The sequence below is a fragment of the Epinephelus lanceolatus genome, chromosome 2 (genome assembly GCF_041903045.1).
Source record: "Epinephelus lanceolatus isolate andai-2023 chromosome 2, ASM4190304v1, whole genome shotgun sequence".
Lineage (NCBI taxonomy): Eukaryota > Metazoa > Chordata > Actinopteri > Perciformes > Serranidae > Epinephelus > Epinephelus lanceolatus.
This window is the reverse complement of record NC_135735.1, coordinates 27140378-27156410: the sequence shown is the minus strand read 5'-3', so window position 1 is coordinate 27156410 and position 16033 is coordinate 27140378. Positions and strand designations below refer to the sequence as shown.

At 42.7% G+C, this 16033-nt stretch overlaps 1 protein-coding gene across 1 annotated transcript in view; it reads left to right on the top strand.

Moving 5' to 3' along the window:
• Nucleotides 1-2126: 2126 nt before the first annotated feature.
• The window catches only part of galnt2 (UDP-N-acetyl-alpha-D-galactosamine:polypeptide N-acetylgalactosaminyltransferase 2), an 86291-nt gene continuing 72384 nt past the window's right edge, over nt 2127-16033 (top strand). Inside the window, 3 exon segments of the mRNA XM_033621510.2 lie at nt 2127-2317; nt 2320-2365; nt 2367-2550. Of these exon segments, the coding sequence (XP_033477401.2) occupies nt 2275-2317; nt 2320-2365; nt 2367-2550 (273 nt within the window). The 5' untranslated portion in view covers nt 2127-2274.

The window sequence follows — 16033 nt, the reverse complement described above, 5'->3', positions numbered from 1 at the left end:
TATTGCTGCATAACGTCAACTGTTACTGTGTTGTCTCTTCCTCATAATTAGCACAGATCATCTGATAAACTGTGCTGTATGACATCTAATCACTGTGAGAATCGTTGCCATATTCAAGACTTTGTGTGATCCCTCTGACATTTAAATAAAACCAATGAGAAGCAACAAGGCACTATTCAAAATGTTCTCTGAAATTCACACTGTAACTAACATTTTAGACATTCAGTGATTTGGCCTTTCACTGGTTTTATTTGAGGTCTTTGCTGAAATATAAAGTTCTGGTTTGCCATACAAAATCAAAAACATGCACAAATCAAAATTAATATTCTGACTAAAGTGTCATCTAATTACACATCACTCTCAGCCCCAACATGTGTGATCCAGACTGGTTTGAGAAGTGACGTAGTGCAGCTGCAGCTGACCCAGAAAAACAGAGCTGGACTGAAAAACTAATTCTTTATGGTTGTAACTGTGTTTGTTTTAGTTTGGTTTGACATTTTACTTTGAGCTCCAACAAAAGGTCAATGTCATTATTGATTATTCTGATGATTTTTTTCTTAATACATAATTTAAATAATGAAAACTGGCTATCGCAATACCCTGAACCTCAGGGTGATGTCATCACACTGCTTGTTATGTTTGTGGTCCAAAACCAAAAGACACACAAACAAAGGGAGGGAAGGAATGAAGAAACTAACAATGGATCAAAGGAAGGAAGAAAGGAAGGAGGGAGGAGGTAGGACAGAAGGAGGAAACAACAGAAGCAAGGAAGGATAAAACATAGGAAGGGGGGAACAAAAGAAGGAGGGAAGAACAGATGTAAAAGTAGGAAGGAAGTAAGGACTGAGGGAAGCAATAAAGGGAGGAAGGAAGGAACAAAGGGAGAAAGGGAGGATTGAACACAAACTGAGAGAAGAAGGGGAGGACAAATATAAGAAGGAGAGAACAAAGGAAGGAACAAAGACCATAGGAAGGAAGGAAAAAAGAACGAAGAGAGGAAGGAAGGGACACAGGAAGGAAGAACAAAAGACACAGGAGGAGGAAGGAAAGAAGAGACAAAGGAATGAAGAAAAGAAGGATGGAAAGAAGAAGGGAAGCAACAATGGGGGAAGCAGCACAGGAAGGAAGAACAGAAACAAAAAAGGGAGGAAGGGGTGAATGAAAAAGGAAAATGGAAGCAACAGGTGGAGGGAGGAAGGAAAGAAGCTACAAAATAAGGAAGTGACACAGAAAGGAACAAAAGAAGCACCAAAAGAAGGGATTAAGTAAGGAAAGAAGGGACACAGGTAGAGAGGATGGAAAAAAGGAAGGAAGGAAGGAAGGAAGGAAGGAAGAAGAGAGGAAGGAAGAAACAAACGAAGGAGGAAGAATGGATGGATCAGGGGGAGAAAGGAGCAAATGAATAAATGAAGGAACATAGAAAGTAACAACAGAAGCAAGACAGGATGGGAGAAAGTAAGGAAAGAAAGAACACAGGAAGGAAGGAAGGAAGGAAGGAAGGGAAGAAGGAAAAAGGAGGAAAGAAAAGGAAGGAAGGAAGGAAGGAAGGAGCAAAAGAACGACCACGGGTAGAAAGGGTGGAGAAAAGAGGGAAGGAAAGGAAGAAAGGACAGAATAGAGGAAGGAAGCAACAAAAGAAGGAGCAAGGATGGACTGAACAGAGGAAGGAAGGAACAAAATAAGGAGGATGGATGGAGGGAACAGAGGAAGACATGAGCAAAAGAAGGAAGAAATGAAGGAACGCAGAAAGGAAAGAACAGAAGCACCAAAAGGAAGGCAGAAAGTGAGGAAAGTAGGAACACAGGTAGAAAGGATATAAAAGAGCAGAAAGGAAACAAGGAAAGACGGAATGAAGAGGGAGGAAAGCAAAGAAAGAAAGAAAGGAGAAAGGAGATAATTGATACTGGTCCCTAACCGGGTTATCTGTGCTGGCGTGGTTCAGATCCAGAGCAGATAAAGGGATTGTTTTAACCCGGTTTAAAGTGTGTGTGGCGCCCCTAGCGTCTCCTCAGAGCTGCTGCAGCTGCACACAGCAGACAGTGACACCATGTAGCATGATGATCACATCCTCTCTCTCTCAGCTCCCGGAGCCACATAACTGAAATTGTACAACAATCATCGCTCCATAACTGTCCCCACCCCCTCCACTCGGCTTTAGCACGGACCCGCACGGCACGGCTCGAATCTCTGCCAGCCCCGGCCCTCCTCCAGGGCTGCCTGAGCCGGCGTTTGATTGGATCAGAGTCGGCTAGCCTTTGCCCTCTAACCCCGCTGATGTTGGCTGGCTGCTTCCTGCTCCCTCCGCTCCCCCTGACCGACTGACGAAGCCTGCCGAAGCCGCACGCCGAAGCGCCCTGCACGGACACAGCCGACCGGGACGAGCCGCTACAGCCCGACCAGACCGGAGCAGAGCCACGAAACACACAGGCGGGAGGACGAGACGAGCAGGCAGCCATGCGGAGGAAATCGAGGACATTGTTATGTTTTGCGGTGCTGTGGGTGCTGGGGATAGCCTACTACTTCTACCCGGGGACAGCGTTGAACCGAAAGGTAGGATTTCAGTTCCTCGACTGCTTTTTGTGGCCACACAGTCCGTGTCGGTGTCCGTGTGGATGTTTGCTCCCAGGACAAAGCGAAGATGGAGCGGTGTGATTTGGCGCTGTTGTGTCTCTTTTCCTCGCTTTTTTTGCGTCTGCACCGATGCTGTGAAGACTGTGATAAAGGGCCTGCTAGTATCACTGGGCAGGCATTGATTTGGTGGAGATGAGTGTAGACAAGGGCAGCAGGGTAGCGGGGCTGGCCGGTCGGCGTGCACAGACCTCCCGCTGCGCCGGTGATTGCCTTACCGTGGAAGTGGGAACGGAGCACGTCCACGCCGGGCAGCCTGTCAGCCACTTTAACGCGGCGGCACCGGTTAATATGAGCTTAGGGTAAAGCCGAAAGCATGCACGGTGATTGTTATTAATATTAGGCTGCTGGCCTGGCTCACAGGGCCGGGGCGGGGGGGTTAGCCTATAGAGCACGTCAGCACAAGCTGCTGCTGCTGCTCCCAGAAATGAGCAGAGATCAGGAAGTGTGCAGATTAACGCCGGGGTTAAATCACTGATTACTACACCATGCTGCCAAGATGTGATTTTAAAAACGGCTTTGAAGATGCATAGATTCAATTTAACCTGGCTGCTGGCAGCTGATGGCCCTGCTCTCTGATTTTTATTTGATATACAGTCAAATACCAGATTTTTAGGACCACCGAGTTTAGATTAAGGCAGTTTATAATGTTCTTATGAACACTTCTTGTTGAGGCTGTTATAGAGATACAGCTTTATGTATCTGATATTTTATCTGCCCCATTTTATCAAAAAGTGTGACCAAATATTCAGAAATAAAGCTGACACATGTGGCAATAACTGAAGTAATTTCCCAAGCACAACATGCCAAACATTTGTCCAGCTTTTCAAATGTTTGAATGGGCTTCTTTCCTTTTACTCAGTTATAATAATGTAAAATATATCTGGCTTTTGGGCTGTTGGTTGGACAGAACAAACCATGGAAGATACCACTTTGGACTCTACTTGTGATGGCCATTTTAAAGTATTTTCTGATGTTATACCAAACAATAACTGAAAAATTACCTGGCAGAAAAATCAATTTAAAAAGCTGTTGTTTGCAGCCATACTTGTGGCACCTTTCAATATAACTCAACACAGTTCGACGTCGCCACAAACAGCAGCCTCTAGAATGAGCACACAGTTCTCTCAAACAGTCTGAACATTACAAACTCTATGCAGGACTGTTGTATTAGACTGCAGTAGTTTTAAATAGGTTTACCTAATACGCTGTCATTTTGTACATGCAAACAACATCCGCAAGTTTGCTCTTTGGTTCTCTTATTTCCTGTCTGTGTCATGTAGTTGATTTACATTTCTCAAACTAGTGGGCCTTACCGGTAACACTGCGGGACACTGTAAACTGAAGATAGCTAGTAAGATTGACTTGGTGTATGTGGAGGCATGGATTCCAGTCATGATATACCAGGCCTGTACATGTACATGCAATAGGATGTCATGCATGAAATGTAAGGTAATATGTTCCAGGTGTAGAGGAAGACATGTTCCCATTGTATGTACGTCTATATTCGGGGTGTGTGTGTGTGTGTGTGTGTGTGTGTGTGGGAGAGAGAGAGGCTGGGCACAGTCACTTTTTTGTGTTGGGGCAACATCCTGCTTGTACTTACCATAAGTGTGTGTCTGCCTGTGCTAATATAGGCCAGTGTAACCTGCAGTGTGTATGTATGAACTGCCCGGCGTGGGTGGTTGTGTGCACAGTACTCTCCCTCTATCACCCCTCTAGATTTTGTTGTGTGTGTGTGTGTGTGTGTGAATGTCCTGTGTGTATTCCACCTGTCTCTTGTCTTGTCCTATCCGTCTCTCTGTGTTTGCTCTGCTCCAGTCAACCAGAGCAACCCTTTTACTTTTCCATTAGGCTGATAGCTGAGTGTGTGTGTGTGTGTTTGTGTGTGTGTGTGTCTGTCCGTGTGTGTATTTGTGGTTGTTAAGGGGGGTCAAAGTGACACTCAATGATAAGCAACTTTCTCTGGAGTTGGATTGCAGGCAGCATTAATATGGATCCTGGATGATTGGCTGCACCTGGCTGGTGTCTTTACACAGAGGGAGATCTAATCTGTTTAAACAAAGGTGGAGCTGCACAGGTTAAGTGCTGTTTACCACGCCCCCCCCCCCCCCCCCCCCCTTTCTTTGGAAGACTCGAGGCATTTAATAATTTCTCACTGCTGTCAGGAAACAAACTTTGTAGTGAATTTTTCAAAAGCACTCAGGGTTCATACAAAGGCTTTACAAAGATGGACCAAAGCTCCTGAAACGAGGGCCCATGAAACAAAATTACAGCCACTGTCTTTTGAACACTCGCTGGTGACTAATGTGTCCCTCAAATGTAACTAGGAAATTCAAAATGTAGAATTTGTAGTTGGTTGTGTTGATCTTCTTTAGAGCTGTGGCTGGTGATTTCTTTTTTATTTTTTATATCAACGATTCATCTGCAGATTATGTGATGATGAAACATGATGTCTTAAATCGCTAGTTTTGTCTAAATGACTGTCCAAAGCCCAAATATATCCAAAATACCACGTTATAAAATCTTCATATTAAAATATGTCTTAATAGTAACTTAATAAACTAATAATTGCAGTACTAGTGCTAATGTCATAAAAAGTTCCTCAGGGGTTCCCTTTGGTTCCTTTACCTTTTCATCTTTTACCTACAGGGGTGAATAACAGATAAGATTTTATTGATACCTATGCCATTACCAATTGTGCCTGTAGGTCCCATTCTCTATTGATTCCCTCATTGATTCCTTATCAGTTTTCTGTGTGGAAAATAGCAGGCCGACACAGGTTTTCAGCATCAATGCAACTGTTTTATTCATCATCTGAAATGGATACAATGAGAGCCTATTTGTACAGCATATTGCCGGTGTTTCCACTCAAATTATCATTTTACAGACGTTACAAGCAGCACTGTTGTCATCTTTCTTCGTAAAATTCAGCCATGTTTTGGAGTGATTCTTCCTCTCTGCCTTGAGTCCTTGTTGTTGCAGCATGGACACGTGCGACATGCTTTCACTGAGAGAAATAACTGATAAGCTTGGAGGCATATGATTCAGATAGATCCAACAATTTGGAAGCGGTTCTCAACTGAAACCATCCCCAGAGGTAAATATAGGTAAATTGGAAAGGTACGCAACAACCTAATATGTTTGCCAGATATGAATAAATGCTGCCTCTGGATAGTTGCCTTCAAAGTGTGATTCGCAAGTGTGTATGTTCATTCCTTCATCAGTCACACGTGACATAATGGTGACTTGCTGATGTCTGAAGAAGAATTTTTTTTAAATACAAAGATTTCCAAACAACTTACCTGTCTGACAAAACCAGAGGTTATTTATATGCAGCACACATTTCAGCCCAGGACTCCCTCATCCCCCTCTTACTGTCCACACATCGTGGCTGCATCCACCGTTACACCTCACAAAGCTACATGTTGTTGTGTCATCGCACTGCCTGCAACCACTGTGGTGAATCCAGCAGCTCTGAGCCTGACTGAGCAGGACTCACACTCTCTCACAGTAGCTAAATTCAAATGCCCACTTTTGAATAATCCAAAGAATACTGTCTCTGCCAGAGGAATTAGTTCAACTAGTTTCTCCAGCTCCGTCGTACACACCCATGATAGTGTGGCTCTTAAGATCAAAGCACCCGCCAAAGAGCGTTTCTACTATTATCTGTTCAAAAGTACCCTATTTGGAAAACTGTCCCTCTGGTTAGAGTCTGTGTGCCAATTTAAGACACTGTTTAAACACAGTATCAGTGCCTGTACGCTACTGCAGTGTGCTGTGCAAAAATGAACGTTGGTATTTCTGTCAAATTCTTTGCAAGACTTTTTTTCTTGCAATAAAAAAGGCTGAAATGTCACAATGTGTCTCCAGAGGTCACGAGCAGACCTTTGCACAAAATGTCCCTCATATCTTTGATCATATATTTTGGGTTGGTGCGTCATTGGGAAGGTTTGTCTTTCTTTTATTAGTGTCCACAGTGATACTGCGTGTTCTCAAGCATCTCTCAGGTTTACTGGCCTCAGTTACACGACGTACAGTGTAAAATGAGACAGGATCGGAGCTGAGACTTGAGCCGTGTTGCGTGAGGTTTACCTGTCCATCAACAACGTGCAGCCTCATTTTGGTGCTCCCAGAACTTAGGGGGATTAGATGAGTTCCATAATTTTCATAGTCATGGATGGAAAATCATAGAAATATGGAGAGTGTAGAAATATATCATCATGCTTAGAGAGATATTATTCAGACTCATACAGAGGTAATCCCTCTTAATCATCACTTATGACCCACTAGAAGCGTGTGTGGGGTTGTGTGTTTCTGCTGACGCTCTCCCCTCTGCCTGTATTTTCTCATGTTCTTCTTTCTTTCTGTGCTCGGGACAGCGCTCAGGTGAGGTCGGGCTTTATAAAAACATAGCAACCAGGTGCCAGACTGTAAGCAGCAGGCATCCAAGAGACACAGCACCAAAAAATGCAAATATAGTGAGGCAAAATGCCAAACGAGTGAATCTGAGGTGGCTTTTACCTTGACCTTTGCTGGGAGCGTGTGTTAACAAACAGAATCTGACAATCCTGCATAATATACCTTTAATTTTTGCATCAAAGGCCTTTTGTCATATTTCTACAGTATTATGAGACAGTTCAAAGAAACTGCACATCCAAAACGCTTTGCAAACTGAAAAAACACAAGCGCATTAACAGAAAACAAAATATGTTGTAGCTTTTGCATTTGTGTTTTCTGCTGAATATGCATTTTGTTTGAACCGTCTCTGGACCACCCTACTTTATGGATCGAAAGTGACGCTTCCCCTTTCTTCCTTCGACCATGCACAACCACTAGTGTGTAGAATGACAGGAAGCTCTGGGAGACCAACAGCAGCTGGACTGTATCTGTAAGTGCATTCATTGTTGTGTATAGGAGGATAATGTTGCAAACATGAGCCTGCCGGCTCACCAGGATGCCCCATTAAAGTCTTCCTTGTTGGACAGACCTCAGAGGGCTTTTCCTGCCAGCTCTTGAGAGACCAACATCCCACCCACACTGAGTCCACTTGCCTGCTAATCAGCGGCATGAGAATGGGAGCTAGAAGGCAGATAGCGGAGGGTGGCACCAAACCACAGGAAAAACCAACAAACACAGACTTTTATAAGAACATTATCAGCTGTTTGAGTACAGCTACAGGCCAACGGTAATTGTATTTATCAAAGAAGTAAACGGTGTGAGTGTGGTTTTTTTGGTGTGTGGCATGGTCACGTCTGTCTTATAGAAACGGAGATCAGCACAAATGTGATGTAGTAATAACCTGAAATGACTACAAGCTGTCCTCACTTGGACAAAGAATAATGGCAATGGGAAGAATGACTGCGAAAGAACAAATCACATACACATGTGGTAAACACAGTCATGCCAGACTGACTCACGTACACACACTGTCCACTGTTGATATGGAGCTCAGCTCTTCCCCCAAAGGTGGATCACAGCAGTAGAATTGCAAGTATTTCTCAGCATGTTGTGATTAGCCAGAGGTTTGGATTAGTTTCTAGTCGGTGGCAGAGGATTCAGAAGTGGGTTCAGTGCTTTTCTTCCAGCAAACTGTGGAGAGGCGCACAGATGAATCGGCTCAGCAGGGATTCAGTGAGCTTTTAACGCTGGCTGGTCCAGAGCTCGTGAGTGAAAGTTGCAGCCTCTGTTATCTTCAGCTCTAGGCGTTCAGCTTCTGCCTGTCCATGCAAGTCTCAAACTACGGCTTTATCATTTCATCTGTCTCTCATCGCAGGCAGTGTGGCTCCACCGGCTCGCAGTGTTTTGCTGGTTTAAAGCTGAAAATGTCAGAAAAATGGATCACTTGCACTGCACACTCTCAGTGAGGGTGAAGGTGATGATGGGGCATTGTTAGTGTGTGTTTTGTCTTTGGTCTGTTATTCAGTGGGTAACGAGCAGAATGAGATGGATGCTGGCCTCTGTTTCTAAACACAGGAGCCCACACTGTCTGTCTGGAGTAAGACACAACATCATCGCCAGTTATCTCACACAGACCCAGCAGTGTATCTATAATCTTTACAGTCGGGCCTTTATGTGCACATTTATGCACACACACTGCTTTACTCATAATGTAGATTACATGTGTTTAGAGTCCCTGCTGTTGTGCAACTGCAGTGCAGTCATTCTGCTGAAAGAGTTGTGGCTTTAAAACCACTTGAGGCCTCAGCAGTTCAATATGTTTATAATGCCAGAATACAGTGTAATTTCAGCCAGCGAGCACATCCATTATTACAAACTAACTAAATGCAGCTCCATGGAACAAACACTGAATCGATAAAAGGCTTAAATTAAGCTGGGGATCCCTGGGTACTGAATCCCTCTCAGATATACAGGTTTTTGTTTGAAGTATTGACTGTGTGTGTGTGTGTGTGTGTGTGTGTGTGTGTGTGAGAGAGTTTCTTGTAAGTAATGATCACTTCTGACAGATGCTCAACAGATTCAGAGTGTAAATAGAGACACCAAAGAAGATGTGTCACTGTTGTTGTTTATATGCATTCATTTTTCCGAGGCTATAATTAAACAAAAATACTCTTTTGAACCCAAGAAACTGCGTCACAGTCACAGGAGTTACGCAACTGCCTAGCTGGGAGTCCCAGGAGAGAGAGAGTGTGTGTGTATATCTGTGTGTGTGTGTGTGCTGTGGGAGGCAGTGTGCCTTGCTCATGGGACAGTTGGCAGTGACGTGGGAGGAAAGAAGTTGTTACTGTTTCAACTGGCCCTTTCAGATTTTCCTTGTTGATATGGGGAATTAGCTGTCCGCTAAACCCCGCCCCTGAGGAGAGATTATCCAATCATAGCTTGGCAACTGTAACTAGGCACAGCAGTCGTGTCAAGCTTTGGAGAGTGAAATAGCAGTCTGATGTCACATTTTTCCCCTATCTTATTTGCAGTACTAGGACTAGCTGGCTCCACCCTGCAGTACAGCTCCTTTATTTCCATGTCCTCTACTTGGATCATCAACTCATCCAGCCAGTGTTGACTTGATTAGCTCAGGTCACCCAGAAACGCTGCCAAGTCTTCCAGTTGTTCCCAGTTGCCACTTGGAGTGTTGCAGCAAAAATATCCCCTGCGGCCCAAAAAGCATTTTCCCCATAAATCACTATTATACAAGAGATGTCTGTAAAACTGTTGCCAGGATGCCTTGACCTGCAAACAAGGTCAGATATGACTCTTTCTCTTATGAATTTTTGATTCATAGGGGTTTTATATTTGTTAAACTTTCCTCGAGCCGAGAAAAGTGATTTGAAAATCTGTGACATCATCACAATGTAAAGTCAATGAGCTGAGCAGGAACTCAGTGATACAGCAGATTAAACCTGAAAGCTAGAAACTTTTTTTTGGCACACCTGCCAGGCAAGCGGTTCCACTGGACTGAATAGGCACCATCTTGACATCCTGTATCTAGTTATTATTAGGGATGTTCCTGGTGACTAATATCCCTGTCGACTAAATGAAAATTTTAATTCAGACTAGTCGACTAGTCTTAAAAAAAACGGAAGGTTATCATTTTGCGTCCCGGCATGGTGTGTTCAAGCTCAACATATTCCATTAACGTCCTGAAGACTTTACCTTCAACAAAGTTACGTAGAAGCATATTTTACGAGGTCATTGTCATGATGAGCTGCATTATCTTCTCAGATTGGGCGGGATCACAGCATCTGAGTGTGGCTAGCGTCGCAAGCAGCAGCAGCCGTCGTTCCATGTAGGTTAATATCCAAATGCTTGAGTTGAATGTGGTTGCGCGTTGCTCCAGTCAAGTGATTATATGCCAAACTGCGCTGGTTTTGCGAAAGGACATCTCTCCAATTTCCCACCGTGCTATTTTAAAACTCCAGTCTACTCGAGCATTAACACAGGGAGGGGGACTGCTGTCTGACAGCTCTGTAGCCCCCTCTAGCGGTGGGCATCTGCATGACAGTTAAGCGGCCTTGTACATGAATAAAACACTAATTGGTTTAAATAACCATCTAAAATTTCTGGCGCAGACTAGCAAGGGGGTGGACATTTTATCGTTTAGACGACTAATCGTGCGCATCCCTAGTTATTGTTATACATCTGTGGTCTCATCTTTATGTCTTTCCTTATCAAACTTATAAAAGTAGGGCTAGCTGGCTGCAGTACAAGTACCAATTAGCTAATTATGTTAGCAAGTAGTTTTTATCTCAGCTGGAAGCACCTCTCTCTGAAATTAGTGACAAATGGATTCAAAATTACCAAACCGTTTGAGTGGTAAATCTGCCACTGTGTTAACATTCAAAGTGCATATGTGCCATGTGAGAATGGAAAGCTTGACAGGTGGATCAACAGCAGGCTTAAATAAAGTTGGCCAGGCCTGGCAAATATTCAATTGAAGCACTTACTGTAATTTAGGCCTCACAAGAAGGACACAGAAAGAGGGGTTGATGATGGAAAGATGAAGACAAAATGATGAGACAAGGGAAAAGTGGTAGCAAAAGAGGGCGGCTGGATCCAAAGCAGGAGAATGGTGGGTTGTGTCGGGTTTGGCAGCTTTTATTTCCACCAGTCTGAAGGAGTTAGTCCCGACCTGCCAGCCCTGAAACCCAATGACTGACTGCGGTGCAGAGACAGACAGCTGTGTAGATACCAGGAGATATAGGCTGAGGCATCGCCAAGAAAGGAGACAAATAGTTTAGTTAACAGCAGAGTAAAGATAGACATTTCACAGAGCAGCTCTAATCTGTTGATATCAAACTGTCAGATAGTTTCATAACCTCCTAATCTGTGGCATGGGAACTCCAGTTTATTTATCTATCTTTTGTATCCACCCCCTCTCAGTCATTGGTAGTTTTCTTGTGGTTAAATACAACGGCATGTTGCATCTGTGAGCGCGCTCTAAACTGGATTATTTTCTTCTTAGGATGATTTTCTTCCTGGCAGGCAGCGAGCATTCATGGAAAAGTTGAAAGGGATCAGGATATCCATTGTTCATGGGACCAGTGCTGAGGCGAGAGCTTTTCAAAGATCTGTTTTTATTCAGACATCAAGAGAAAACAGAGCAGCCCTCTTTTATTCAATTTGTCACTGAGAGGCGAGCTATCGTAGCTGCGCCGCAACGTTGACGTCTTCACAAGTTCTCAGGGAAGGAAACGGTCAGGTCAGCAGTAATCCGTGTTCCCGTTATCAGGCTAAACTATTCAAATAGGCCCGATAGGGAGTGCAGGAGGCCTCAGTGTTTTGCCTGTGCCCTCTTTGTGGCAAGGACACAGGCAGCAACTGCCCATATACTTATGTAATTTAGTTGGTGCACTTCCAGTCACTGTTACTGGGCTGTGTAATGCTTTAATGGAAATGCTGCTCTCTGTTTTTTGTGTGACGGGAATTATGGAAAGGATGAAAATAATTGATTAGAAAATGCAGAAAGATGTGTCTCTTGGTAAATGCAAGCTTTTTCCTATTTCTCCTCTGATGTAGCTGCCCTTGCAGAAAGACAAACTGAAATGTCTTCATCAGGGTTCATGATTTGAATATCTGAAGGACAAAGTGATGCACTTACATTTTATCAAAAGAAAAATTGTGTGAGGGAAATTTGTCTTTTTTAAAATCAAGAGAAAAGCTGAGCTCTACCTTTGCTTCTTGTTATTGGCAGTTTCCGCCTGTTAGTACGCTGATACCAACTACAGTTTCTTGCTCTCTTGTTGTCAATGTTTACTAGAGTTATTTAGCTGTTTTCTGCTACTAGCCGAGAAATGAAAAGTTGTCCTTGTCATGTCGAACATTCAAACTTTCAAACCGTATGCCCTCAATGTTAAAAATGCAGGGTTTCCCACATATTCACTTATTTGTAGTGGCTCGCCATGCTTAAAACATCTGCTGTCATGTTTTGATTTTCTACTTTTAGAGCTGACTGTTCATTAGAAGCGCTGTTGGAATACACCTACCATTCGGTTATTCATTACCTTACACTCTCAGAGAGAATATCGTACTCTTGGCACAGAAGGAGCTGCACAATGCCAGGCACAGTGAAAGTGACACTAATCTGATCATATCGCTGGGTCTAAAAGTTTGCATTCACTCGCCTCTGCAGCAGCTGCTCCTCTCATCTATCGATGTGCTCTGATCAGTTCTGATCGGATCGACTGAGCAATTATCACCCCGTGACTCAAAACTCCACAAACTCCTGCTGAGGAAAAAATGAACTCAAGATGAGCTCCACCTGTGTTGCGTTCATGGACCCCGCAAGAGTGGACACAGACTGATACAAATGAAAACATAGTTAGACAGTCACGCATAGTTTCTAATTCTGTGGGAAACACTGAAATTGCATAAATATTGATATCTTTCAAGCTGTTATATCAAAGTTATAATTCCATTATGTTGACAGTGTGCACTATGATCTGAAGCTGACATGACTTAATCAAAAGGCAAACAGACTGCACCGTGTATGTATCAGCTCTCTACAGAATATATAAGTTCCACCTGTTTTTTTAAGGATACCAAATCTCCGTCTGAACGTCCCATCTGCGCTGCATTCAGCTGTTTGTTGCCGCAGACTTACAGAACAAATGTAACGCAGGGTGGATTGAGCTACACGCAAACAGGCACCCTGGCCTCCCACCTCATCCTCGTCCTGAAACACTTTCAGTAGATGTGTGTGGATTTGTCACATTTGGGTCACAGGATCCTGACGCTGACACTGTGCGTCAGCCTCAACCTCAGATGAGGTGCATGTCTTTGTTTTACCTTTTGCTTTCTGGAACAGAATTTTTTGGCAAAATCACAATAATTACAAGAAATTATACTTAAGTCTGTAATGGCACTGCTGACTGAGAAAATTATGTTGAATACTAAAGCCCAATGTTCAGTGTGAGAAATAATCTATTTCAGATGTTGGTTTGAGGGAGATTTTAAAGATATAATCTGTAACTTCTCTGCATTAAAACATCTAAAAATGACTAGACCAGTATATATTTTGTTGAGTTGTGTACTTACATTATCCCAAATGTTTCCAACAATCTTCAAGCCCAGAGAATTCTGTACTTTTAATCAAGGTCACAGTCCATGTCACTTGGTCACCGTCACCTGTCAGTGCTGTCATGTCTCCTTTGTGCATACGTCAGAGTTATTGTCTGCCAGAAGCTGTCATAAATTGATTTATATTCAGTTTTAAGCCTCATTTTTACAATACACTTTTTAGATCTCGGTTATGTCTTAACCAGATAAAGTATCTTTGACTTCAGACGTCTGGATCTTATCAGAGAAACAAGCCGAGCAAACAATATCGGCAGCTCAGCTCCAGCCTCTGCTGTGCCAAACAGTGTTGGAGAAACACTGACTTTTAATGTGAAACTTCTTTATTCAGTGTGTTTACCGGTTTAAATCCCTGGGTTCATTTGTTATGGAGTAGAAGAGACGTCTGCCTATGACTTGGTTCGTGGTAAAACCCTCTTGAACATCTGGATCTTAAGTTATAACCAAAGTTGAGCATGCATTAGCAGGAGCTGGGTTAGCAGCCCCTCTACAAATAGCTGAACAATGTCAGAGAAACATTTTTTTAAAGGTGAAGCTGCTTTATTGAGAGACCCCATAGCAGCAGACAATTAAGTACATTTAAGTATTATTACATCACAATATGATGCATTAAAGATAATACTGAAGAACTGCCCAGTGATGGTGTTTTCTCAAAGAATTAATCAACCATTAAACATCAAAGAGTCGGTCCATTAGATGTGTTGTATGTAGAGCGCCTTTCACAGCAGCACAGCGAGTCAAGGCCCTTCTGTGATAAAACTCAGCAGCCTAAGTAACCGATTTTTAGAAAATTGAAGAAATGTCCAAATAATGTCTGGCCATCTGCCAAAGTGGTGGGTAGATAGATTTTTTTTTTTAACACTGGTCTGGTGGGAGGTGTTAATTTCTCGCCCTGCATCACATCATGGCCATTCAATAATGAACTGCTATTTGTTTCAGCTTTACTCAGTAAAAATGTCAGCCTGTGAAGAGAGATGCATCAAAAACACTCATAGTGCTGTTGAAAACCAGCTTTTAGTGATGTGCTTTGTCTTTCAGATGTTTCAATTGATTCTGCAGATTTTATATGTGTCATATTAATGCTTTTATTGTCTTATTACGGTTCAGTCGTGGTTTGACAGCGCCCAGCACCCACTGCATCCTCTGACTGTTTATTGATAACTGTGATTAAGGTGACATGACCCATCTGCATTTATTTCTTGTTCTTCAATGGTAAATTTCAGCATTTTTACCGGAATGTAATGCAGTCATCACACAGGTTGTGTTTTATGTAAGTGCAACCCACAGTTTTCCTCAGTTGGCGCAGCTGTCAGTATCACTGCTGCTGACAGTTTCACAGACATGCTCTCAGAGGTCCCTTACAGGAACTCTGGAAAATTTAGGAAATGATTGCAGGAAAAGTGGAAAAAGTAGGCTGATGAAAATAAATGCAACAAAAAGGTAAATTATAACATGTAATATTAGGGCTGGGCAATGTATTGATCTGATGGAAGACTAGATATTGTCTCAGATTTTAGATATCGTAGTATTGTAAGAGTTGTATTTCCCTGTTGTAAAGGCTGTATCACAGCACAGTGATGTAATTTTCTGAACTTGCCAGACAGTTCTAGCTATTGTATTATTTGTTTTTACCCACTTCGTCATTATATCCACATTACTGATGATTATTTATCAAAAATCTCATTGTGTAAATATCACAATATCCATATCAAGGTGTCATTGTCATGTTTGATTTTCTCCATATTGCCTAGCCCTACCTAATATCTAAATGATACTTAAAAGTTAATTCCTGTATTCAGGATTTAAATTATGAAAGGGATCTAACAACTCCCTTTTTTAATCTTTCCTCAATTTGCCTCCGGCTCCAGCTGTTTGTTAAAACAAATCATAGTAAAATTACATGCAATAAATAAAACAACATGCACAGTACAGACAGCATTAATGTACATGGTTCCAGTGCGAATGGTGTTATAAATTTGGCAAAGTTATTGTATTTGGTATGAAAGACCTCTATAAATGTTCTTGGTTGCTTCAGCAGCTCTAAAGCATCTTCCCAAGGACAAGTTTATGATTCTTTATAAAGGGGATAAACAGGACCAGGCACAATTTGTAGGGCTTTTTGTTTCACCTGAGAACCCCCCAGAAAAAGTGACCACAACAGGTTGGCAGGGTGGAAACATTCGTTCAGGATCCCCACTGGTTGTTACCACGGTAATGACTGCTCCTCCTGGGGTCTACACAGAACGTGAAAACAAGACAAGACATCAAATTATCACATTGTAGACAATTTACAGCATCAACAGATTTACATAAAACCAAAACAGGAGACAGCAGTTATCTGACATTTACAATTTCATCACCTCAGTAGATCATA